The sequence below is a fragment of the Pagrus pagrus genome (genome assembly GCF_965226575.1).
Source record: "Pagrus pagrus genome assembly, chromosome: 5".
NCBI classification, from domain to species: domain Eukaryota; kingdom Metazoa; phylum Chordata; class Actinopteri; order Spariformes; family Sparidae; genus Pagrus; species Pagrus pagrus.
In genome coordinates, this window is record NC_140189.1 from 35,236,860 (window position 1) to 35,263,024 (window position 26,165).

The 26,165-nt window shown below is 39.5% G+C and overlaps 1 protein-coding gene and 1 long non-coding RNA gene across 10 annotated transcripts in view; one reads left to right on the top strand and one right to left on the bottom strand.

Annotated features, from left to right (window-relative positions):
- The window catches only part of LOC311257884, a 34,790-nt gene extending 14,104 nt beyond the window's left edge, over positions 1-20,686 (bottom strand). Inside the window, exons 1-2 of the long non-coding RNA XR_014622671.1 lie at positions 20,322-20,686; positions 17,176-17,256 (exon numbers count right to left, since the gene is read on the bottom strand). This is a non-coding gene — a long non-coding RNA (uncharacterized lncRNA). The remainder of the gene's footprint in view (positions 1-17,175; positions 17,257-20,321) is intronic.
- prom1a (prominin 1a) overlaps positions 1-26,165 on the top strand; it is an 86,753-nt gene that overhangs the window by 47,136 nt on the left and 13,452 nt on the right. For 8 of the 9 annotated variants that reach the window (XM_084353829.1, XM_084353828.1, XM_084353831.1 and 5 more), the window contains 15 exons: positions 10,850-10,970; positions 11,913-11,976; positions 12,331-12,420; positions 14,390-14,619; positions 15,106-15,180; positions 15,417-15,480; positions 15,768-15,927; positions 16,291-16,443; positions 17,196-17,319; positions 18,097-18,200; positions 19,019-19,103; positions 22,425-22,571; positions 23,899-23,970; positions 24,630-24,722; positions 26,033-26,050. In XM_084353829.1, coding sequence (XP_084209955.1) covers positions 10,850-10,970; positions 11,913-11,976; positions 12,331-12,420; positions 14,390-14,619; positions 15,106-15,180; positions 15,417-15,480; positions 15,768-15,927; positions 16,291-16,443; positions 17,196-17,319; positions 18,097-18,200; positions 19,019-19,103; positions 22,425-22,571; positions 23,899-23,970; positions 24,630-24,722; positions 26,033-26,050 — 1,600 coding nt within the window. The remainder of the gene's footprint in view (positions 1-10,849; positions 10,971-11,912; positions 11,977-12,330; positions 12,421-14,389; positions 14,620-15,105; positions 15,181-15,416; positions 15,481-15,767; positions 15,928-16,290; positions 16,444-17,195; positions 17,320-18,096; positions 18,201-19,018; positions 19,104-22,424; positions 22,572-23,898; positions 23,971-24,629; positions 24,723-26,032; positions 26,051-26,165) is intronic. The other variant, XM_084353830.1, reaches the window with a different exon arrangement.

Consider the following 26,165-nt stretch of genomic DNA (forward strand, 5'->3'; position numbering starts at 1 on the left):
TATTTCTAAAGAAATATGTTAAATATGACATTACTGAATTTTGGTTGAAATTTCTCAGTATGTTATAGCTTCCCCAATTCCCAAAATGTCCGTTTAGCTCATAGAATATGGGGAGTTACGCACACGATGTTACTGTATGTGGAAATGACCAACATACAGCAACACAACAGCCAGCATCTGCCATCGTGTAAAAGGAAAAACAAGGATATAACTGTTTGAATGGATGTTTTGAAGTCTGACTCATTAATTCGGTTACTTTTCTAATAATTTAGCAGAATTTGGTGCTTATATCTCTTGTAAGAATGGAACGTCTGTGAGCTTTGCATCAACTGAAATGGTTTGTTTTTTATTTCCTTTTTTCCCAAAAGCCCGACCTCTGTTTATCATATATTAACTCCAACACACTGATAGAAAACAACAGTAACTGCTTTAGTAGTAAGGGCAAACGCCTACACACTCACAGGATATGTAATGGCATGACAGGACACCACTCTCCTCTGAATAGGTGAAGCTGCAGTATGAAGAGGATAACAAAAACTATCTTCATTCAGTCAGGGACGGCCCATTGTTCCAAGGGCCCATAATGCGAAAGGCACAATAGTCTGAAAAAGTCCCACTGGACCGACAGCCTGTTATTCTGAAGACAAGTTGCTCCAAATGCCTGTTGTTGCATGAAGGCTGGTGACGGTGTGACAGTGGCTCCTTTTTTGTATCTGTACTTCAGCCTTCAAACTCAATGCCGACCGAACGATGTTGGAGCGCCACTTGAATGGAGATTGATGGAAAACTATTACACACAAATGTCCAGAACTTAAATGCGCATTATAGCGTCGCACCGGAAAAGGGGTAAAAATTAGTGTGTTTCTTGTGTTTCTATTACTGCCAATCAGAGCTGGAGCCGATAAACACCTGTGACTGATGAAGAGTCATTTGAAGCAGGAATGAACACAGATGAATGATGTCAAAACGCAGACGTTAGTGGATTTTTTGTCCAGTGTTAAAGGGGCATCAGTTAATGCAAGGCTCACAGTAGATCCACTCTTACTAATGTGACAAGAGATATTAGCACCAAATTCTGCTGAATTATTAATAAAGTGACCCAATTAATGGGAAGAAACAAAGTTTCATCACTGGTCCACTTTTTATTGGAGCACAGAGCGCTGAAGGGACGTCAGCAGCCACAGCCTACAGACAAAAACCACTATACAGTCCTGCACATTGTATTTAATTCTTACTATCTACAACATTCTAGTTCAAATGGCCTCGAATAACTTAAAACAATCCCCAACTGACATTTAACACTTCACTAAACTACGTTACTGATTGCAGCTGACTTTGTAGTGAGTCGCCTCACAGTTGCCTACAAACTGCTACCACAAATATAGGAACACAATCCCCGAGACACAAACACAAAAACAAGAGCACAATAAGTCACTTAGAGACACACACAACCAAACACACTGTCACACACCCTCTGCCTCCTGTAACCCTCACATCTCAGTTAACAGCCTCCCTGAGGAGTCATCACATGCAGGACTATTTTTAGGGAATTCATTAATAGCGTGGTGAGCATTAACTTCACTCTGTCATAAAACAAGCCACGACGACTATGAAGATCTCACTTGCTGACTAAGTATCAAGCCACTGAGAGGTTCTCATGAGGAAATGATTTCCAGAGCCAACTTTTGAAAAACTTGCCCGTGGGGAAAGTGGGCAGCAGCAGCAAGAGCAAAGGAATCATGTACAAAAACAAAAAATATATATAAAAATGCAAAAAACAATTATCTGAACAAAGAAGTGTTTGCATGAATTCCTTTCAACAGCAACAGTATGTAGGTGTGAATGATTCTGAAATACTTTATCATCAAAAGAAGAACTCTGTTTGTTGAGTTTAGCTTAGAAACCCTTTAAAATTTCAGCTCCCCGAGTTCCTGAATAATTTATATTTCGGAGATCAGGCTAATTGTGGCTGCTCCTCTGTGCTCCTCATGTGTTCTTTGGCTCTGCCCAGTTTCACTTGGGTTTTACTCATCTCTTCCCGAACTTCTGCTCAACATTTCTTTCATTTCTTTAATTCTGGTCTTCAAACAAAAGTTCTTGTCAAACTACTACAAACTTCACTACGGATTGGTTATGGTATTTTGTCATAACCAATCTTTGTTAGTAAATGCAAGTAACCTAGCCCATCTGCACTGTTTCAGTCTGATCAGACATGGTTAGCGGTGAGGTTGCTCATACATATTGAGGAAGTGATGTCTGTATGTCAGCTTACATTTCTGTGGCCATTTTGCTGTCACTATCTGTTTGGCTCTGACACAGGAACATGACATCCACATTCTTAGTGCCATCAATGAGCACAACACCAGATGTGTCTGAAGCTCGGAGAAGGAAAAAAAACAGATGTGGAACCAAGAAATCAGCTGATGAAGACAAGATGCTTCAACCTCATATTTAGCTGAAAGCAGAAAACACTACAGCACTACATTTTGAATTACTTGTACACGACCAATCAAATATATATGAAAGCAAATGTGATACAGCAAACACAGGCAGGGTAAGACCTCACATGAACAAGTTACAACAGATGCTCAACAAAGGGGCGTAGGTCGCTGTGTTGCACACTTTTACACTTTTGTTACATTTTAACAGTTTGCACGCACATCGCTCTGTTCCCTTCCTCTTTTATACATTGTACCTGAGGTCTTAATATTTGGGACAGGCCTTTATAATTGGAAATTATGTTTGTTTTGTATTCGTTTTGTTATTGTGTTTGTTGTCCCTTGCTATTAGTTGAATTTTAATTAACTAAACTGAGCACATCTGCGCTCTCATTCTGTACCTGTACACAAATCATAATGTCAAAAAACATGCATGATCGCTGTCCAGCAAAGAGACCACACAATGGCAGCTTGACACAAAACGCTGCCAAGCTAATTAACTGGAGAGGTTGTCGTCAGAACTTGCTGCACATCCTGTAATTCATCACATCTCCTGGAGAGACGCCACTCTTACTAATCATTGTAATGCTCCCTTCTCTCTGGTTTGCAGATGAAATCTTTGGGTCTGTTATGGTCTGTGGGTTCTTGTACTGTAGTGTGCACGCTACAAATCAACATATGAAGTAGTCTAACAGCAATTCTACATAGTGAAAATAATTGATGTTCACAGCTTGGTCAGGCTTTCTTCTCCTTGAATTTATTGTAACACGAATGTATTGCGTTACAATAGTGATTATATGGCACATTGTTGAACAGCAGAAGGAAAAGATGTGAGAAGGCAAAGCTGCAGGGCCCGATGATGTCGTTTACAGCTAAGAGGTGCTCCTTATCCAAAGGAGGATTGGCTAGGGGGATTTATAATCCAGAAATAGCAGCATTTCTAATGCAGATAGAGCTGTCTTTCATTTCTTTGTGTTTTAACTTTGTGGTCAGCAGGCTAAGGTATAAAACCAAGCAACAGCCAAATGTTTGGAGATTTGGCTTTGGGTGGTAAGTTTTCCTACCCTACCTGACGCTTTGAGCAGTAATCAGCCACTTTAGAAAACATTTGTGATTGTTTAGTCCATCATGTGCAACAAATCAAAGTTGAGCTTACCTCAACTTTCAGCCGAAACTTGGCAACCATCACACTTGCTTTTGTAACTTTGTTGTATGTAGTGTGAACGTAACATTTCACAGCTACTGCACTAGTAGTTGTGTGGACTTTAAGATCTCTGTGAATTATCTTCCTGCATATGAAGGGTTCTTTTGTGTTTTTAACTTTGAAACTATCAGAGACAGACAGAGACTTTTAACTTCTGCTTACTATGTGCTTCCTTCAGCCACAATAGCTCTTGGAAGTGACGAGACAAAAGAGGAAGTGGACCAAAGAAAACAAATAAAGCTGGCTGGATGCATTCAATAATACAAGCTGCAATCACACCAACAGTGACTTTGATTGCAGACAAACTCAAATGGAAAATTTACACAAACTTGCAGTGGAGCGACATTTACAAACCAGGAATTGAAAACATGGAACAGACGTCACATGGACTTTGCTTGTTTGAGAAAATGGATGTAGGACTTTCAGTGTTTCTACAAACCACAGGAAGTTACTATGGAGGACAACAAAGACTCATAATGATTTTGTGTGAGCTGAGCTGATGCTGATCCCACTTAATGGCAAAGGACAACACTATTAAAATCACTGTGATTCAGCAAGTCTCTGTTTGGCGTCAGTACTGAAAGTCAAAGTTTTAAACTTCAAGTCCCTTTCCAAAGTCCTTGTGGTCGAAGACTTTGAGTCAAGTAATGTAAATTGCAAAAGATAGCTGAATCAATTCGAAGCATACGTTTGATTTGTCAAGGCTAAATATAGGGCAAGAACCTGTTATGAAGTTACTATTTACTGAGTAAATTACCTGCTCTTTGGATTTCTTCAGTCATTTGGTGACACAAGTTGTTTTCTTTTGGACAGCTGGCATTTATTTCTAAATCACACCATTAATATTTGCTTGAAAGGTTACTTATTTTCATAACCTTCATCTATCCAGGAATAGTTTACTGAGCAGAACTAATATGTTAAACCGTCGCCTTTCGTTTTTGGTTTTCTCATGGAAAAGGTTGCCTCTGTCCCTCACATGTTACAGAAGGGTGGAGACTGTTGAATTCAGTGATTAGATGCTCGCAATTCATTTTGGTGAGCCTTGAGACTGTAGTTACGTGATGGTCTCCAAAAGCTCCAATTTATTCTTATCTTTACGTCTAGAAACTGGGATACACAGATAATTTTAAACAGAGGCAAGTTCCTTCTTTAGAAGTTCAAACTTACTTCAACCAGTCTCATTTTTGGGGGTGCAGGCAGTTATTTCTCAGTTAAGTCACTGCTCCAAAATCTATTTATTTTTTTTGTCACTTGTGGCCATGGAAGGGTCGTATTTGACCAAAGTCAGTGCAACCAGTGTAATAAATAACAATGCTTCCAGCAGTTAAATCAATTATTACGCTGCTTCTTCTGCCCGGCTGAAATTACGTGCACTTTTGAGAACATTTTTTGTCTTTTGGCCCTCCTCGAGTTTTTAAAGCACACCCATATTTCAGTGACCTTCTGTGGCTGTTTGCACAACTCTGAGCCCTACAGGCTGTTTGGCTCAGAGTTTAGTATTCATATCTTTCCAACTGTTTACTGTGGAATTAATGGTCTGTTGTCTCCCATCAAACTACTGCATCCAGGCCTTAGATGAAACAGACAGCAGCTCACACGGCATCCTTATTAGGGAAACAAACAGAGCAAAATAACACTGTCTTTACTGGGTCGTCATGCCCCGAGCAAAGGCCCAGCAGTCAGAAAGCTTATGTATTCAATGTCTGGTTAAATTCTTTATAGGACACAATACTGCACTGGGAAGCCAGGTTCAGACGGTGACAACACAAACAGAACAGTGGATAAGAGGGATGTAACAATGGGGGTAGTTGGAGGGGAAAATAGCAGATAAATGGAATAACAACAAGCTAAGAGGCTTAACTGAATAAAACAGTGGCTACATTAAAGGTCCACTGTGTAGGACTTGGGGGGATTTAGGGGGATCTGTTGTAAGAAATGGAATATAATATCAATAATTATGTTTTATTAGTGTACAATCAGCTGACACTACCAATTGAGAATGAGCCTTTAATATCTACAGAGGGGGAGGATCCTCAGTTTGTCAGTAGAGCGGACAAACCAAACACAGGTGGCCGATGTAGGGAAGGGTAAGGCGAGGGGTGCTCAGTTGGTTGCAATCTTCAACATCACCGCTAGATGCTATTAAATCCTACACACTGGACCTTTAAATACAACGAGGGCTTGAGTGAGTATAGCAAGCGATGGGACTTTGTACGAGTGAATGAAAGATGTGTGATTTGTGAGTCCACCGATTTATTGTCCCACAGACATACAAAACAAGCTGCTTTGTTGGAATCTATCTGCTTTCAAGAGCGTATATTATATAATGCAGCTCTCTGAGGTCAGGCTGGGACGAAAGGACTAAAAATACAACACAATTTCCATGTTCAAAGATGTGAATCTAATGTTTTGGATTAGGTCTTTGTGAATAATTTGTTGTATAATTATACATACATGCCTCATTTCATTTCACTGTCTACACTGTAGGTCTAAAAATGACACAGCAATAAAAGCACTTCATGCAAAAAATCTTAGCAATATTATTTGTTTAAAAATAATAACAATGACTACAATTATCATTTTCTTATTGAGAGATAAGATAATAGAGGTCCAGTTCCAGCAGCATGAAAGCAGGGAGGGGCTGAGAGGCGACTGTCCAGGCCTCGCAACTACAATCACTCTGAATGAAGTCCATTGTTGGAGTTTGTAAAAGCTATGGAGCCACCAGACCATGTAACACTCACAACGCAGCCCCCAGTAGTGGCCTAGATACTGGGGCACTGCACTATTTCGATGCTCTTCTTCATCTGCTGCTGTGGGGTTTCCGCCCTGGGGGAGAGTTTCATGTGTCATTTGGCTTTCGCTCAAACGGGAATTACAGCCCTTTTACAAAATTGCTGTAGGTAAATCTTCTCCCGCTGTGTTGGAATTGTCCCCCCTGGTCAATAAGAGCGGCACTGTCAACAAGCAGCCATACGGTCACGCAGTCATTTGCCACAGTCTGAGCAGGCAGGTCACTTTAGAAATGTGATGATGCGGCACAACAGCACTCATTTCCACAAAGTGAGGTGTTGACTGGATAAAGGGCATTTTTTAAGGGCCTTGACCATTTTAAAGAGCAACTACTACCTGCAATGTACTATGCAATATTTTGGAAACAAGAATGGTGAAGTAAATCAAAAGTATGTGTAAACAAGACTTGGGATTCAAGAGAGTATTGTGCCATAGTTACAGCTCAGAGTAATCAGGTGAGAAAAAAAGGAAAGGAAGGAAAAGAAACTCCTCAGTTTGTCAGTACGTGTAAGTTGGTGGCTCACTATGCATAAAATATAACTTTTATATTTTATGCATTTTAAGCCTGAACTTCACATCTGCCTTACTTAAATCTTCTCTCCGTTGGCATGCAGAATTAATGTTTTAGTGAGTTTTATGGCATTGCTTGTAAAAAGTAATCCAGCTGAATGGACTTGAATATTTCTCTATTATATAAAATATAAAGGATATCATTAAAGTTTAGGTGAAATGAAGGTGACAGTACAGGCGGATTGAGTCTTTACTGGCAGAGGCTGACATGTTTCCTGTTGACTTGATTTAGATGTTGTAAGCTTCAGTGACAATTTGGGTTTTCTTACATAAATTGACTCAACAGCAGTGCTCATCTATTTTTTGTTATTCAGCTCTGGCATGCCTTGCCTGTCATCTCAAGTTTGTTTTTTGGCTGATCATTTTGCTTTCATACACAAATATGTATTTTTCTCTTCTTTCTGTCTTCTGATTTCATTTCAGCGCTTCTTAAATAACAAATATAAACTTCTAACTAAACCAAACTTGAATCTAGTCAAGTAAGGTGGACAGTCATGTACTACGCAGCTCGTAGGAAAGCCCTCGCCATTTTTCTCAAAGAGTCTTTGTTTGGCTGCAGATTCCAGTGACAATGAAAAAGAGAGGGAGGTGAGAGAGGGAGAGAGGGAACTGAGGGCAAAAGAGGAGACAGAGGAGGAAAAACAAGAAGGGAGTAGGTGCTATAGGAGAATGAGAATAAAGCATGAGCCTGGAGAGACAGAAGAGTGTGAGAGGGTTACAATAAGTCTGAGCAAGAGAGAGTGTGGTGTAAGAGACATAGATGAAAACAGACGAGCCGGAGCAGAAAGACAAATGGGAAAGGGCTTGAGAAACAGAGGAGAGGAAAGTATGGGCTTTGGTGATAAAGACAGACAACAAGAGACAGAGAGAGGGAAGGTGTGTGTGTGATTGTGTATTTGTGTATGTAAAATGGAAAGGGACAGTATGTGTATGGAGTTGTGTACTTGTGTGTGTGTGTACGTGTGTGTGTTTGAGAGAGAGAGAGAGAGAGAGAGAGAGAGAGAGAGAGAGAGGGCAGATTGACAAAAGGCTTTTGTTGTGGAAGTGGCCATTTTGAGTGTTCTGCTGGTTGCGGATGGCTCCACTTCACTGTCCCAGCCTAGTTGTTTGGCCTAGTTTCTCATTAAGTCTCCACTTATACGATGACAGCGTTTACTCTGTCGGCCTAAACACTATTTATGGCAAACATCATCACAATTCCTCCAAACGTGGTGCAGCTCGATGCCTCACAGATGGAAAGAGTTTCTCTCCCAGGGGCAGCACATGATGCTGTTTGTTCTTCGAGGGTTACACCAGTGATTATGCCCGTTTAAGCCTGTTAGCTACAAATTGCAAACGCTTTTGATATGTGCCAACCATCATTCTGTTTTGAAGGTTCTTCTTCTGACACCCTAACATCCAGGCTTTGACCTCAGCTGCCAAACAGCTTCCTCTTTAATGATCCTAATCTTCGATAACCTTTTGAGAAAATATCATGGCAATAATAACAAACAATGCTCTTCTGCAGCCTTCTCTTAAATCTCGAGTGTCTTTGGACAAGTTATAAAAGTGTTCTGAGTGGCTGAACGTTATGGAGCAAGAATAAGCAACAGAGACAAAAACTAATGGTGGCTAATTGTTCAGTGAGATTGATTAGCTGTGATTGATCTCACACAAGTTTTTAGCTGCTAGATATTTATTTTTATGCTGTAATGTTATTGAATCCTTTTGGGAGACATTTCTGTTTAATATGCAATACAATCATTTCAGTTATTTATCAAGCACTAATGTCAAACGTATTAACCCAAATGCCAAATGTTGGATATGTTGAAACTTTACATTTCTCTATGTTAAATTTTCAGTGTTATGTTGTGACAACACTGTGGTTGGATTAGGTTCAGGCACATTAGCAACTTGGTGAGGGTTGGTGATTACTTTTTACCTGCTTCTGTCACAAACACGTCTGGAAAACATGTCGGAAAACATGTTGTTAAAAATAATCTGTTCTCGGCTGAAAATTCTCCAGACATCTCAAATATATTCAGTACTGTTGCCACTAACAGGGCTGGCAGACAAGTCAGCTCGTACATGCACCATCTGAACATGACACGACATGTATTGTAGAAAGGTTGATGTGGCACGTATGAAATGTACAGATTTAACAAATTTGTGGTTTGCAGAAACTTAATAATGTCAACAATTTATTCTGGTGACTGGGCCGAACAGTGGTTCTACCTTCACCTAATGGGAGGATCAGTTGATTTTCTGTTTTATATAATTGGAAGATAAACACCTCGACTGCTGGACACAACTGACAGAATAACACCAGCCCTACTCTACTTAAATCTACTTTGCATTTACACTGCTGCTTATTTAATTAATCTGTTAGGAACATTGACACTTATCTGGTACCATCTTCCGTGTACATCTTTTAACTGGTATTTAATATTTTGCACATTCAGTGTATAAAAAAAACATACAATCCCTACTGTGACAAAATGTCTGCAGCATAACGCAGGTTAGATTAGATTGGATTAACAGGATTATATCCACAAAGGGAGACTTCTACAGCAGCAACTGCTGATCACAGCCTGTGAAGATGAACGTGCGCGCACACACACACAAACACACACACACCTTCTTCATGCATTAACAATGACACGATGAATGGGGAATAACCTAACTTTTGCAAGTGCAGCAGTCGCATACACACACACACACACTGTTGTGCACACCTACAGAGAGACACAGACCCACATACAGAGACCTCTGCCTCATTATACACTGAGTCACAACACCCTGATTCATCTCCATTGATCTAAACCTTCCCAGTAGCCTCTGAGTCAGTCCTTTTGTTACTCCTTTCTGCGAGTCATCTTACATCATTCATAAAGCAGCTTACTCCACTACAAATGAGATTCACTGTGTTATACAACCACACTGTCAGAGTTTTGATGTTTCACAATCCTTCATACAGAAGTCTACAATCTGTTCCCAAGTTAATCACACCATGTACCCCGACTATGCTCATTTGCACACATCCACGCAGCAATAAAAGCATACGTGCACACACTCAGATGTATAGTACTACTGTGAGGTGCTGAACTGAAAATTCATCTGGGATGAGAGTGAGTCATGGAAACGGCTTAATATTATGGGCTGTCTTTCCCTTGATGTTGCTCGAGCTAATTAAGCCTTGTACCAAGCTACTCAGGTCTGTTTGAAGTATGCAAGAGACTTACTTTAATGGTCTGCTTCATGCAGTTCTGTGTTTTCGCATTTAATTTGAATATGTTTACAACCCAGGGACCTCAGATTATACAGATAGAGCCTAGGAGCTTAATATGGATACACCTGCATTTCCTACGATGAGTTGATTTCCAAATTGCTTGGAAAATAAGATCTCCTCCTGAAATTAATCTCTTATTATTTAAAAAATGCAGAAAATACAGTCTACAACCAACCACTCGTTGGCTTTCATCCCTCTGTATTCCACTCTATTAGAAATATGCCTGAGTGAGTAAATGTGAATTTTTATGCAATCACCAATTTAATGAGAAATAGACAGATGATTGTATTTCTGTTTTGATAATCACACATTACTGTGATTATAAGAACGGTTTTGTTTAATGCTGTCAAGGAAATGAAGCTCATTCTACAGGTGCACTCAGTGGGAGTTAAGAAAGAAACTGTACAAGTGAATGTGGTGGTGCACACTGACCCCTACTGTTGATGACATGTCATCACCTTATTCTGCCAAACACACCCCAGGGTTAATGTGTTGACTGGTGTGGGAGCAGCAGGGTCACTCGGTGGCACGTGGAGATGGAAAAGGTCACAGTGTTTGTGTTTGTCATTTGTTTAGGATCGGAGTGCTGTGTGCATATGCTGCCAACCAGAACCTGAGCTCTCAGGTGAAGAACATACGGAGACTGGTCAACAGCAACATGAGGGACCTGCACACCTTTGCCAATGACACGCCAATGGTGAGACAGTTATTCTATAGAGCATGTAGAGTCTGCTTTGTGTCGCAGAAACAGACACATGTAAACGGCCTGTCAGTACAAAATGTATTGATTTATTTGTTATTTTGGTTAACAATTAGAGCAGCTCTCCAACTGTTCAGCTAACTGATTAATCGTTTCAGTCTTTCTCTCAAAAACGTAAACGTTTGCAGGTTCCAGCCTCTCAGATGTGAAGAGTTGCTGCTTTTCTTTGTCATTTACGACTAAATGAAAAGTCTTTGAAGCAATTTGAAGACGTCACTCTGGGCTCTGGGAAATGTGATGAGCTTTTTTCACAATTATTTGACATTTAATAGACTAAACAATTAATCAATTAATCGTGAAAATAATTGGCAGATTAATCAATAATATAAAAATAATAATTAGTTGCAGCCCTAAAAACAATACCATCAACTGGGCAGCAGTTAGTTTGCAGAATATGTTAAAAAACAGCTTCTAGTTACAGAACTTTTAGATAGCGACGAAATTTGAGTAAAGCATGAAAAAGGGTTTAGTCATGTTTAAATTATAGAAGAACATTTAAAATGTACTCAAATGTGGAAGTTCTTGATATTTCAGGCATTCAAGGCAAATGTATAAACCTTTGCGTGCTTCTGGTGTGTCAGACTGTTGTTACAGGTTATGCATCATCATCATTAATGCTGCCAAGGAGAATTAGTTTCTCAGTTTTTGTGACAGCTGCAAGTTTGCTTTTTAAAACTCTCATTCAATGAAAGTTCAGGCGCTCTTTCACTTTTATGTCATGTCATTTTCTCCATTTCATTTTGACAAATGATATGAATCTGAAACTGTGCTACACTTCAGACTGCGTGTTGGTGTCTATGACAAGACTAATAAAATCACTTTTTTATCTGCTTCCATTTCTAAGACTCTGCTCTGCTTTCTTGTGTTTCCTGTTTGCAGCAAATTGATTACCTAATATCCCAATACGCCACAGCCAAGAACAAAGTCATCTATGACCTAGATAGTAAGTAGACCTCCTCTGTGCCTCTGATAGTGAATTAAGTGGACAGAAACGATTCAGTGAGTTCTTGCTCTTGGTCGTATATCATGCTTATTATCTGAATTTGCTGTCTCTACTTTCTTTGACTTGTTTTCACAACAGATTTGTGACATAACTAGGTCTAGATAGCTACAGCAGTGACTGTTACAGAGGATCCCTTGAGTATTCATCCTACTTTCTCCTGCTATAGTACTGAAGGCAGCTCTTTCCTGAAAGCTAAGACCTGCAAAAGCAGTATTAAGCAGCAAAACATAATAAAGACAGGGACTTCTGTTTTCTTATTTTGATCTGATGCTGCACTCTGTGCACTCTCCACAGATATAGGACCATTATTGGGTGGAAGGATACACGATCAGCTGGATAAGGAGGTCCGACCTGCCTTGGACAGAGTGCTCAATATGGCTGGAGGTACATTTGCATGTTTTTCATTTCCTCTTCAGTTATGATATGATCATGTTATTGTAGACTGCAAGCTTAAAGTGACATATAGTATCCTGCCTTAGTTGCAAGAGGATAAAATAGCTGAACTTGAAAAGTAGGATAATAATCTCATTCTCAGTTTCTCCCCCACTGAAGGTTTGCTGTTAAACCCTAGTAAAGGTTAAATCACTTGTTATGGCTGAGATATTCTGCCATGAACAGTTTTCTTAATCTAATTTTAATATTCAGTGAGTCATAAAAGCTTTAATTTGTAATAATCGTTTCGAATCTTTTTTGAATCTTTATATTTTATGCTTTTCTATAAAGTGAAAATCGAGAGAGCCGTCAAAGGTAATAGTAATTTGATAACTGGACAATGACCCACAACCCTTTGACCCCTGACCTTGTGAACTTTGACACCAGTGTTGCCCCGTTGATTTGTTCCCTTGTGACCCTTCTTGAGCACTTGGACCGATCTGAGTTAAGTTCTTAAACAACTGATTAATACTGAGTATTAAAACTGCACTACGCAATGTCTGATTCTGGTGACCACTAACGTCAGATCATTTTCTGTGATGAAGTTCACAATCCATAAATTACGTAAAGTGACATCAGTTAAGTTATTTTTCTAAGGTCAACCAGATAAAGTGTTTTTTCACTGCCTAGTGCAGTTTTAAGGTAATTGCATCACTAGGTTTTGCCAAAAATCCAACATAACCTCAACCTGCACCTGGACATCTCCCTTTTACTGTGTCCCCCAGCGTGAAGTGAGCATATGAAAGTGATGTGTTTGTGTGAAGTCCTGTTACTTTATTTTAACACTTTTACTGGAAATGACACTCCCACCCAAATTAACTATGAAAGTATTATTTCATTGACTTCATGCATCAAAACAAGCAGCTGTATATAGATGTTTGACTACATAGAATATACAGGCTTGTGACCACTGATAACTGTGAATACAGTTTTGTGTTGTTAATGTTTGTGTACTATTGTGTTCCTACTGGGGCTGAGCCGAGCAGTCAGACCATCTTAGTCTCTGGTACATGGTATACCAGATACTAAATTAGATTATATATAAAACCTGTCTGAATGCTGAGGACCAAGATTCATCATTTTTATATTAAAAAACTAACTCATCTGAAAAAACTACGTATTTCACACCTCCCACTTTCCTCTCCTACACTCTTGCATATTTTATTCCAATGTTCAAAAACACCAGTGTTTTTGCATTTGTTATCCTGATTAATTTTAAGAATCTGCCTCGGGCTGCTGTGTGATTGTTAACTAACTCTGGCTTTTGTCTTCTGATGAATTCAATTGGTGGGGAAAGAGATAGTTACTAACAGCAACAACTTTTAATAGAAGCAAATTCACATTATTCATAGCATTCCTGTTTGGTTACTGTTTGCCGAAGAGTAATGCTGTTTGGCAGTCAAAGGTCCAATTTTAGATGCTGCTGATTCACACCAGCATCTGAACACGACACCGACACACTTGAAATCCAAATGGCCTCGGATTTAAAATTCAGCATGATGTACTCGGCTCAGACCTAGTCCTTACAATGAGTGCATACTTTGTGTCCTGTATGAGTCTGTGTTGTTGTGTCACAATATTGTTGTGCCCAATGCTTCATAACTGACAAAAAAAAGATTTTACTGCTCTGGAAATAAGTATGCATGTATACAATTCCTGTTAGTTCCCAGGACATAAATAAAAGATTTAAATAAAATATTTATAATTCTTTATGAGTCATTTTGCAGCCGGGTCAGACTGTGTCAACAACTGCTCGGCTCATTTTTAGTTGTAGAAGATCAAAGTTAGTTTGCAGTGGAAATGATATTAGGACGCCTCTTTACTTCAATGTGCATTCTTCCTACACTTCCTGGTTTTCCCCTCGTACCATAACAGCAACCCAATCCACTTTCAATCTCAACTACGGTCTCTTTCAATTCAGCCATGCGAGAAACCAAGGAGGCCCTAGAGAACGTCAGTGTGGGTCTGGGGGTCCTCAAGGAAGGAACAGGGAAACTCAACTTCAACCTGAGCCTGGTTCGGACCAGTATCAACCGCACCCTCAACGACCCGGGCTGTCATGACGAGGAGTCAGATGCCACCACTGCACAGCTGTGCCGAAACATCCGCCAGTCACTGTCTCAGCTGCAGATCAGCGCCAACTTCACACGGGTATAAAACTGGCTGCAACACATTCTGATATGCAGAATACAAGCTATTCACACAAATGTTCATATTTTTCTTTCACAAGGGCAACGTGAAAATGGCAGTTTTAGTCTTTTGGGAGATAATAATAAGTTTGAGCAAGTGAAACAACTAAAGTTTATGTTGGGTTGAAATGCCAATGAGTGTTCAATCTCTGAAACGGTGTCCCAGTCATGATTTGTTTTTTTACAGACTGCATGATGTTCTTTAAAGGACCTACTTTCCTAAGAAAGTTGATGTTTGAGTCTCACTCCTGAAGCTTTGGGATGGCGGCTGACTCGTCCTACAATAACAAAGCTTCAGTTTTTGACAAGTTGGGAATGAGACTCCAAAATCTACTTTTCTTACAACTACGACCTTTAAACATTACTGCATGTTAATGAGGGGACACTGAGTATTGATCAATTATCACTGTGCATGTTTATCAGCCTTTCTTGTCCGTTTATATTTTAGCTACCAAAAGTGAACCCTCAGCTGGAAAACGTGAACGAGGTATTGAAAACGGACCTCAGTGCGGTCGTCCAAAGGGTGAGCCTGGAATGAATATTCTTACATTCTTGTGATTGTCAGTCTGTAACGTCGATGCATCTCTGGGAGTTTAATGTGTTGCAAATTTTGTTTCCAGTGTTATCAACATTCCCTCAGAGGCCAGAATGCTTTCGATTAACCAATTCAAAATCACCCTCAAACAACAAATTGGACCAAGAAATTGTTCCGAAACTTTTCTTTCTTCTTTCTTCTTTCTCGTTCTTCTCCTCTCACAGGGCTACTCCTCTCTGAATGACACGCCACATATGGTGATTGAACAGACCAGAAATGTTGTGGAGAGTAAGTGACATTTTATACTTCTAAAACATTATTTATAGTGAAAATATTTTTAAGTAAAAATAAGCCCAACTTAAAATGTATAATAATATGTATGGCATCTTTCAACCTTGTAGTGTAGTATCACTTATATTATCCAATCAGAAAGTGAACAAAATATTAAACATGCTTAGATTTTTGAGTACTGACCTGGTGCAGCTTGGGCCACTTTATTTTTTCCTCCAGTATCTCTTGTTTTCCATAAACCATGTGTTGAAAGCATTGGATTAACTGAATGATGTGTGTCTCAGGTGTACAGGGTTTGGTGGACGGCATCGGCAATAACATCAGCAGCTTTTCCAAAGTATTCCCGGTGCAGAGTTGTCTGTCCAACTTCACTATCTTCATTAGCCATGCCCATGCCAAGATTGAGGACCACTACCCCGAAATTGACAAAATGGACTTCTACAGGTACACTGACCTGATATAAATGAAAAAAACATCCCTATAAACTGTAAAAAGTATAAATCCTGTCATGTGGCCACTGCCTTGAAACGCTTTTTACAAGCTACTGTATAAGTAATGTGTGCTGTACAAGCTTGAATTAATATTTTGGCTTTCATGAAATATTCATGTTGCTTCTACATTAATTCAGTTTAAATAGAGGAGGGAACCCCGAGATGATATATCAGTTGTTTTAATAGCTTTGTGTTACATTTTTCTTTCGCTCCACACAGGGACGCCGATAAACACTTAAGCTGTGGTGGGAGATGTTATAGTCCTCTTTGTGTTCAGTGAAAGCTCTCACTGTTTAGTGCTGCTTGCTGCTTACAGGTGGATTGGCTGTATTGCTCTTTGCTGCATGGTGGTCCTGGTCCTGGCCTTCAACTACCTGGGCCTGCTGTGTGGCACCCTGGGATACGACAAGCACGCCTCACCTACGACACGAGGCTGCATCTCCAATACAGGAGGAACGATGCTCATGGCGTGAGTCAACTGTGAACAGGCTCTGTCAGCTTCAAGATTTAAAACTGAAAAAGCTGACTTTCAAGTACCTGATAATGGCAGTGATCACTGGATGAGCACGTGTTTTGCCATCTTATTGCATGTTAGCGCAGCCACAGTAAAGAATTTTTAATATGCTAAAATATGTATGGCAGCAATGATGGTATTAGAAAATCAGAGAGAGCGTGACACTGGACAGTGATGAAACCAGGAACATACAGATGTCTCTAAATATAACATCTTTTGTTGTGTTCACACAAGAAAATTATATATTCACACAGGAAGATGAAAAAGTACTTTATATATGTGTATATATATATATATATATATATACACACACATATACATAGGAACATTAGGGGCCTCATACAAAAGGCGTATTTTTTCAAAAGTTTAAGTGAAATATCCCGACTGTTTTCTAAATTATTATGCAGAATTAGTTTTTGTGTTATGTTAATGTGAGATACTGATAAATATCCAAGGTAAACTGATAGTGTAACTACTACTACTCCTTTTATTTTTTCTCTTCCTCCAATACAATCTCTACATTGCATTATACTTAGTTACTATACTACTTTGCCTACACAATATGAAGCCAACCTCCAGTCCACCGTCTCCACTACTGCTACACCTTCATATGTAACTGTGTGTATACATACATATATATATATATATATATATATATATATACATATATGTGTACTTTGGCTGCACCTGTCTGTTCTTCTCCACAGCGGTGTTGGATTCAGCTTCATCTTCTCCTGGGTGCTGATGGGAGTGGTGACCATCATCTTTCTGGTTGGAGGAAACATGGAGAAACTAGTTTGTGAACCCTTCCACAGCACAGAAATCTTCAAGGCAAGTCACGAGTCCACGCACAAATTATACAGTGATCAAATCCCCCTAAAAATGACATCTCAAGTAATAATCTTAATTTTGATATAGACTTGGACTGTATCAGTCTACAGTGTTCAAATATATAAACCACTGAGCACATCTGTCAGACAATCAAAGTTAGGACACTATTCCTCCTTCTGTATTATTAACTGCATACGTGTCAGTGTCTCTCGGGCAGGTTCAGGAGGAGAGCAGCTGCTCCCAGTTGACCTGCTGTTGTTTGTATTCAGTCAGAATCCTGCAGCTGTTAAGTCATATATAATGTAGAAAATTATATAATTAATTACAATTATATAATTAATTATGAAATTGAAATTCTTATAGCATTTTCTCCTTTGCCTCCGTCTCTGCGTACTTGCTGTCTCAGCGCAGAACAACAGAGCATTAAATGTAATATAGACATTAGTTCAACCATCATTTCAGTAATTTATGGAATAATTTAGTATACACGCTTCTTTTGACAGCACCCCAGTTTGCTCTTACACAGTGATACCTTCAGGAGGGATATGAAGGGCAAGTATTGTTTTCCCCCTCTAGATGAAAAATATATATGAGAACACACAGGACAAAGACTGCTGCTCTGTTTGGGTCCGTGGGTTGGTATTGAATTACTGAGGTCTTAAATTACATCCTGCTCTGCAGAACTGGAGTCAAGTAAATTTGACTTACTGATTGACTTTTGTTTTCCTATGAGAACAATCGATAATATGTCCTCTTTCTGGTTTTGTGATTTGCCAGGTTGTGGACACCCCGTACCTGGTCAACCCGGAGTGGAAGAACTTCATCCCTGGCTACATGTACAACGACTCCGACCTGGAGCTGACAGCAGAGAGCTTGTACAGGCAAAGCAAACTCATTTTTATGTATTTAGGTGACAGTGTTTTGTCTGCCACCTTTGAGAAGCAATGCTGTAGTGATGATTATTCTCCTCACAGCCTACTCCACATCTGTCTGGTCTGCATTTTGTATTTACATTTGGTTGGATGGATTTTGCAGCAAGACAAGCCATTTATTCAATTACAGGCTGAAGGATTACTGGGTGATGCAGTTTCTCACATTTTGCTTCAATGTTTGCTTCGTTGGGTCAGGCATCAGTCATCCAACTGAATATTTTATTTCAAATGCTGAAGATGCAAATGAGAGAAAGAGAGATGCTATTAACCCTGAGAAGCTAATTAGCATCATTTTTCTACGCTATCTGTGCTGCTTTTCTTCAGCCTGTTTCTCTGTGATTACATCATCTTTCATCATCTCTCCCCACTGAGAAGCTGCATACCCTCAGTAACTGGGATGACAAACCCGCAGTCATTATATTTCCAAATAGAGCAATGTTGCTTTAACAAGTCTTGGCCCATTAGAAAGCAAGCAGTGCTAATAGTGTGTACATAGTCTACATGGCATGCGGCTGCCTCATGGAACGTATACCTTTGACATGTTGGCAAACATACCACATACCACCAGGCTGAGGAACATCGCCCCACTTTCTTTTTCTATCAGGGAACATGTCAGTGCCTCATGTACTTCCAGTCAACTTCACATGGTGGCAGCAAATATTTCACTCTGAAACTTTTGAAGTTGACGTTTCCTTTCTCTCTCTCTCTCTCTCTGTTACACCTGTGTGTATCTGTGTGTATCTGTTTGTATGCGTGTCTTTTTTTAGCACTTGCAAAGAGAACAAAGGCATCTACTCAGCCATGCGTCTGGACAAAGTCTTCAACATCTCCTCCTACCTGAACACTACAGTGGTCAGTAAACTCAACACACAATAGAAGCATTTTGGCAACTGTATTTGACGTATTCCTTCACCCACTGGTGGAAACTCAGGAAGTAGACATGATCTTTTGCTTTTTGTTTTGCGGTTTTACTGCAAAACACTGCTTGTCAAAAAGACAAATAACAAAGTTAATCATTCATGTGTTTAAAACAAAGACAGGATTACAAATGTTAAGATAGGATGTGGTGCTGCAACTTAACTGATCAAAGATTCAAGCCACAAACAACTGTGTGATTCATGTGATTAAAACAAGCACTCTGTATGAAACTAACCCTTTTTCTAGAAATGATCTTCACAAACTGTTCTTAGGAGCAGTTGATATAAAATACATCTATGCACTACATTCTCAAACAAGGGTTAAAATCTATATAGGATGCAAACTGGACATTAGGTCTGAAGACTAACAGTGATGGAGTGTCCAGAAATCTCCATCCTTGGCTGCAAAAGTGTGTGCAGACAGACTGCCCCCGCCTGACAGCACCTCAGAGTCCGCCTGAGGCAACACATGGATGTACGTTTCCATTTCTTTCTGACCCTCAGCCAGCCACTTCTGCCTGCACGCCTCACACATTCACTACTTTCCTGCCAGTTGGCAAGATTGTCTTGGCTCAAACAGCCAACAGCTGATATCTCCCGTGCTGTGTCTGGTTCTGCACATTGGTCATTTGTCTTCATTTAATGCCTGCAAATGTTTCAAGTTTCCCCAGATGTGTGACACTCTGCCCGACAGAACTTTAGCAAGACAGATCAGGGTCCGGTTATTGTGTCACTTTCACAGGCTTCAGTGCGAATGATGATTGAAACATTATGTAATCGGACTGTTCTGTTGGAGCTCTTCAAGTTGTGAATACTACATCTCCTTCTGAGTCCCAGTAATGCCATGCGTTTTCATCTAACGATGGGATAACATGGACCTAATCCTCAAACTGATCTGTGGTTTTCATACATTACTTTTCTTCAAGTTGGTCACTTGCACTCAGACGTGGTGAATCAGCGTGATGAGACTTTAGTGTCACTTTTAAAAACCTTTCATAAAATCTTAATTAGACCAACTTGGCATCTCATTATCTTTGGCTTCGAGGGAAACCTTTGATTTCAGTGTGATTTGATAAGCACGATCTAGGACCTGTTCACACATTATCTGCTCCATAACAAGAAACTGAACTGTACATCATGTAACGGTACTTACAAAGAAGGGCAGCTCCTCCATAAGTAATGTGCTGAGGGCTTCACACGTCCTCCAGCCCTCCTGTTGTAGTCAGACTGTGTCCACGGAGAGGAGAGTCCCTGCAGTCAAACTGCAAACATCTCTAACATCAACATGTTGTTGGCCCGAGCTGCTCAGCTTAATTCACCGTGTGCGCTGTTGTCACTTCCTGCTTGCGTCAAAATCCACTTTACCTCGCTGACACTGCTGCGGGTTAGAGTGACGTCACCTCCACAGCACCACGAACACCTGGACACAGGTAGCGGCTGACGGTTTGGAGCTACGCTAGCTTGAACGGCTAATGTTGTGCTGACGTCAGCTAACACCGGCACTTCTTCGGAGGTGACGTCAGCCGTAAGCCAGTTCGTACAGGTGCATTAAATATGACGTTTTTAAGATGTCATTTTCATAATGTGCATATAATATAGATAAATATAGATTGGCAATTAATCTCACATTAAATTAACATGTATCACTAACTATAACCGATGGGCCTTTCTGACGTAGTGCTTACAGTTGATTGGCTGAGCCGACAGCAGAGAGAGGCCATTGGTTGGGGTTTTCCAATCAGATTTGCGGCTTTTGGCGCACAAATAAGCAGGTATTAGGATGATTATGACATTATTGAACAGTTACAGAGCATTAGATCATAAATATGCTTTCTGTATTCATACTGTGGCACAGTACCAACTTGACATGTATGATTATATGTGTTAGTGTCATTCTTGAACTAAATTCCTGCAATAATCCAGTAGTTGTGTGTTAATCTGCTGCAGCAGCTAGCTGCTAGCTAATTTAGCTACATTATAATCATCAAAACCAGGCTACTGCTAACAGATTGATCATTTAACAACTGGTCTATTGGCTTATTAAATGAATACACTCACCTGTACATCTGTAAATGATGCCAATATTATAATTTTCACTAGGATTTTACTTACACATAATTTATTTTATTTTATTTGTTTTTAAATCATTCTCAAGTATCACAGTCCATAGCAGACGTCCCAAACTCACATAATCTTAAGGCCAGTGTGTCATTAGCAGAGGGCCACTACAGCGTACAAGTACTACAAGAAAGAGCAGTTTAAGATCTTGGTTTATAGTTTTATAGAGTTTATAGTAAAATGCTTCAAAACACTAATTGGATTTATTTAAAACAATCCCTTTGAAAGATTGTTTTGTTTGAAGACCAGACCTCAGGACCTCATGTATGCTCAGTAGAAAAGCTTAATATGCTGGACAGTTTTTAGTCTTCGGGGAAATCCAACCCACTCACATACAGTGTCAGTACCATGTCATCTTGGGACAAACAACTTTGCTGCCAACATTTTTGTTGTTTCCTCTTTATGTCTCCACAATAAAGTGTATGTTGTCGGTTTTGGTGGTGAAATTGCATATTACTATTCAAGACCTCCTTTTTGAAAATCATATTTGTAAACCTTGGCTGTGTCTCCTTGGTTTTGGCTTTAAGAACAGAAGAAAAAATAAATCCTAATGAACAATATTCCAGTTGTTTACAGTTATTGACACATAATACTTGTTGTCACTGTAGAGATCTTACTCATGTCTGGCCACTAATAGTATTGTATTGCTTACAAAGTGCTTTGCTTAAGACATAAAATCCATTAAGATGTGATATAAAAGAAACCAAGGCACTAAAGAAAAGGGTTCTGGGTTCTTCAGAAATACATTAACAGTGACTTTCATTTACATTGGAAAGAAAGAATTTCCAAGAACAAACAGCATCAAGAAATACCATTCTAGTTGGACTTCCATCCAAACCACATTTTCAAGACTTTTGGTCACTATAGTGCCAACATTTGTTTTGCATCTCTGTTGTCCTTTCATTATGTAAATGACATTTCTGTATGTTAACAGTAATTCCCTGTTTCTGCTATACAAAGAGATGAAATGGGATCAATAACTAAGTCACTTCTAACAGGCATAAATAGAGAAATGTAGCCATCAGTACCTAATAGTAATAAAATGACCTTTAATATTTGGATCAACAATCAAGCTGTTATGTTTTACCTCCAGGCCTTATTGAACCTAAAGCTGTACCTTTTTTGTGTGTGTTTACAGCTCACGAAGGATGTGGTGGGTCAGCTGGACAGTGTTAAGATCGACCTGAGGGGAATAATCCTGTTAGAGGCAGAAGGGAAGCAGAACCTCCTGGACTTCTCTGAAGCAGGGTTGTCAGAAATCAACTATGCAGACTACCTGGATGAGGTGACAAAAGCTCAAAAAGGACATGCTGCAACAATTGTGCATGAATGATAGGAAACTTAAAGCTACACACACAAAATCAGAATAAAAAAGAATGAGCTGAAAACAGACATAAAACACAAGAACAGACAGTAAATACACAAAGTCAGTAAATATGATCTAACTGATCTTTGTGATATTTTAAATTGAACCAGCTAAATTGCATTAGGAGGCTGTATGACATCAGTTAAGCAGCTCTATTAATATCAGATCAGTGTAAATATTGATAATAGATTGTTCTATATGTACACTAATATTATTGCATTACAGTTGTACTTTAATGGTATGTTGCCAGAAATAGCTTGGTCCTTCAGGCTCAGCTAAACAGCCTCCACCCTGGCTGTCAGTTAACATACAGCAGGCAGCCGTGCTTTACCTAATAAGAGCTGCAACGTGACACAGTACAGTGGGTTCTGCTGAAGACCACTGAACTTATCAAAAGGATTCCTGCCAAGGCAAAGAGTGTGTAGGAACAAGCCAGGACTTGGCATTCCCTGTCTTCTCTAACACTGGCTGTCAGGCTCATTTAGATTTATGTCCTGATGGAGCAAAGAAAAGAGAGAGAGAAAAGCTTTAAGGACTCCGTTGTACCAATTGTCCGGAGGCACAACTCACAAACTTTCCAAAAGTCAGAATAAGTTATTTTTCGTCCAAAAAGTGTTGCTAGGTAATTTTTTGTATGGTAAGTCACCATCACATTATTATCGATTCATATGCCAATCTAGAGTCCAAAGTTCAGATTCAGTCCTTCAGATTGCTTTTTTGTTCGGTCATCATTCCAAAACCCAAAGACTCAGAAAGCACCCATACAACTGTTAAAAGAATAAATGTATAGAATAAAAGTTTCTAACCACTACATTTAATTGAATAAATTGAGATTTGCAGCTAATATGATCAATTTGAACTTGGACATCAATGAAGTGAGCTCTACTTGGTATTACAGAATAGTGAAGGAGTTATGTGTCTTTATCATCCGGATAATAGATGATTACTTCTCATGACAGTTAAGTTGTTGAGCATCTGAACATCTCCTCCTTCAGAAAATGCTGGAAGAATATGCATTGATGTGGTTTTGAAATGCTGCACTGCTAATCTGTTTTGAATACAGCTGCTCATGTCATCATTATTCTTAAACCATATAGTTGTTCCAAGCCGCAGCTGGATTTTTTTTAAATGCAGACCAACAAAAGACCACAATGCACAAAAATAAAAGTTTTTCTTTCTAATTATGTAGCTATAACATTACTACTGACAGAAGAATATTTACTATTTTCTTCCTGTTAATCTTCAGGTCAATAAAGGAGTCACTGTGATGGATCTGCTCTCATTTGCTAGAGAGCTGGAGGCCCAGACAGACCTCATGGTAAGAACACCTTGGTGCCGTTTTGGCTGATATACAAACATCAACTCAAGCAAATGAAATTATGCGCCTGTGAACTGAAGAAACACTGTGAAACTGCCTGTGTATTTCAAATGCCATGGTGGGAGCACTTTGGTGGATTTCAGTGTCCAAGCTCAGCGTGCCTTCAGCCTTAACATAACAGCTCTGCCTAGATAGAGATGCGATAGTCTCTGGGAGCAGTTTGACTGATCTGCTGTTCTGTCAGGTGGTTTCAGGATTGTAGCAGAACGTATTTACTCACCTTTAAAAACTGTGAGTCCTGCAGGATCCTCCAGAAGGACGGTGCTCACAGTTAGTTTCATTACAAGTAAGCGTCTATTAAAGAGAGACTTATTTTAACTTAATAATAAGTATAATAATAATAATTCTGATGTTAAAAGTTAAAGCATCAAAGTTATGGTGCTACATGTAGCCTTACTCATACCTGACTGTACGACTCTTGAATAATAGAGGAGGAATTTGACTGCTGGTCACACAAGAAATAGATGTAACTCCAACAATTACCTCATGGTCTCTGTTCTGATGATCTTTTTTTGTAGTTAATGTGCTAAAAAAATCCTTTCAGTGTTTTGACAAATGATATTTCATGAAAATAGCTTGTTTCCCTTTGTGTGTTTCAGCCCAGAGGCGCTCTGCAGACCGCTCTGAAAGGCCACATCGGCACTCTGCGGCAGATCCACAGTCAACAGATCATCCCCATGGAGCAGGCCATGGTAATGCCTGACTGTGTGTCTCTGTTTTCAGTTCTGATATTCATGCTGGTTGACCTCTTGGTTTTTGGTTAGATTCTCTGTCTTGTCCTCCCCTTAAAGGAATCATCCAACAAAAACCACTTAAACTATGCAAAAAGAGCTGTTGTTCTGAGACCTTATTGTTCTTCTACTCCTCAAAAACTGAGAAAAGATGAACTGACATGACATCAAGATTAAAGTATTCACAACATAGCTAGACTTGTGCTTTACACAAAGTTTTCCATTTTATGTTTTTACCAGATAATATTTGTCTGTTGTCAGTCATACAGAAGCCCAGCAATGAAGAGGCATGCACCGGTTTTCTCACCCACAGAGGCCTCAAAAGACCAGAGTGCACTGCAGCCACAGGGCATTTAGTGCTCTGGCTGACAGATGCATTTTCTTGTAAAGAAAATTCTAGCTCTTTTGCTCCAAGTTCAGGTCGATGCAGTATACCCTCATCTGTTCTTCGCTGGGGGGCTGATTAAACACACTCTGGCAAATTTGGGAATTTAGGAAGATGAATAACTTCATTAGCAGAAGCACATTGAGGGAAAAGTAAGAAATGACCAGAACAAAAGTAGCCAAGAGTGGATTTTCCCTGATGAACAGAGTGGAGCCGCTTATGAGACAGATATTTCCTTCAGGAGTTAGTAGAGACCAAAAAAGGAGCTAAAAGAAAGTGAGCACTGGACTTAAGGTAGCTGCAAACATGACTCTAAATGAATGATAATGTTGCTTTGTGTGCTTAATGTTGCCTGTAAATGAGGCAAATAAGTAAAAAAAAAAAGTAAATAAGTTTGTGCTTAAGGCTCGTTGCGCTGCCCCCAAGTGGCCAAAAAATTAAAGCAGGTTCGGAGAAAGTCTACAAAATTGACTTCAAGATAATCTGTGCTCAGAAGAATGGTTCACCAGTCAACGTTTGTTATGTACTGTAGTGTAACTGTGTATGCCAGAGCTACTGAGTCATTGGTGTATTATCCTTGTGCTAATGTCTTTTTAAGAGAATGGTATCATCTTTGACAGAGGAAGAATATTTCAGCATCATCAAAAGCAGAGCGTTTTTGACCCGTAGGCATGTGTCATCAAACATTTCACGTCTGTGAAAAACAAATAAAATATTCAGTTTTTCTTTCTCTGTCATAGACACTGCCATTCTTTTGAATAACACCGAGGATTTACAGCTACTTGCAATTCAGACAAGCAGTGACGCACTTCAACACAGCTTTTGCAACAGATTTTTATGTTTTTCTTTGTTGTTGTTTTTTACTTTTTCTTCTTTCAACTTCAAGAAATATGTTAGAGCGAGGGTAAGCAGAAGTGTGTCCATCCTGTGTATTTAGTGTCCCATTTGTTCTTTTAAGAGATATTTTATCTCATAGATGACATCATAATCTGAGAAGATATATCTCATTTAGGGTGGTA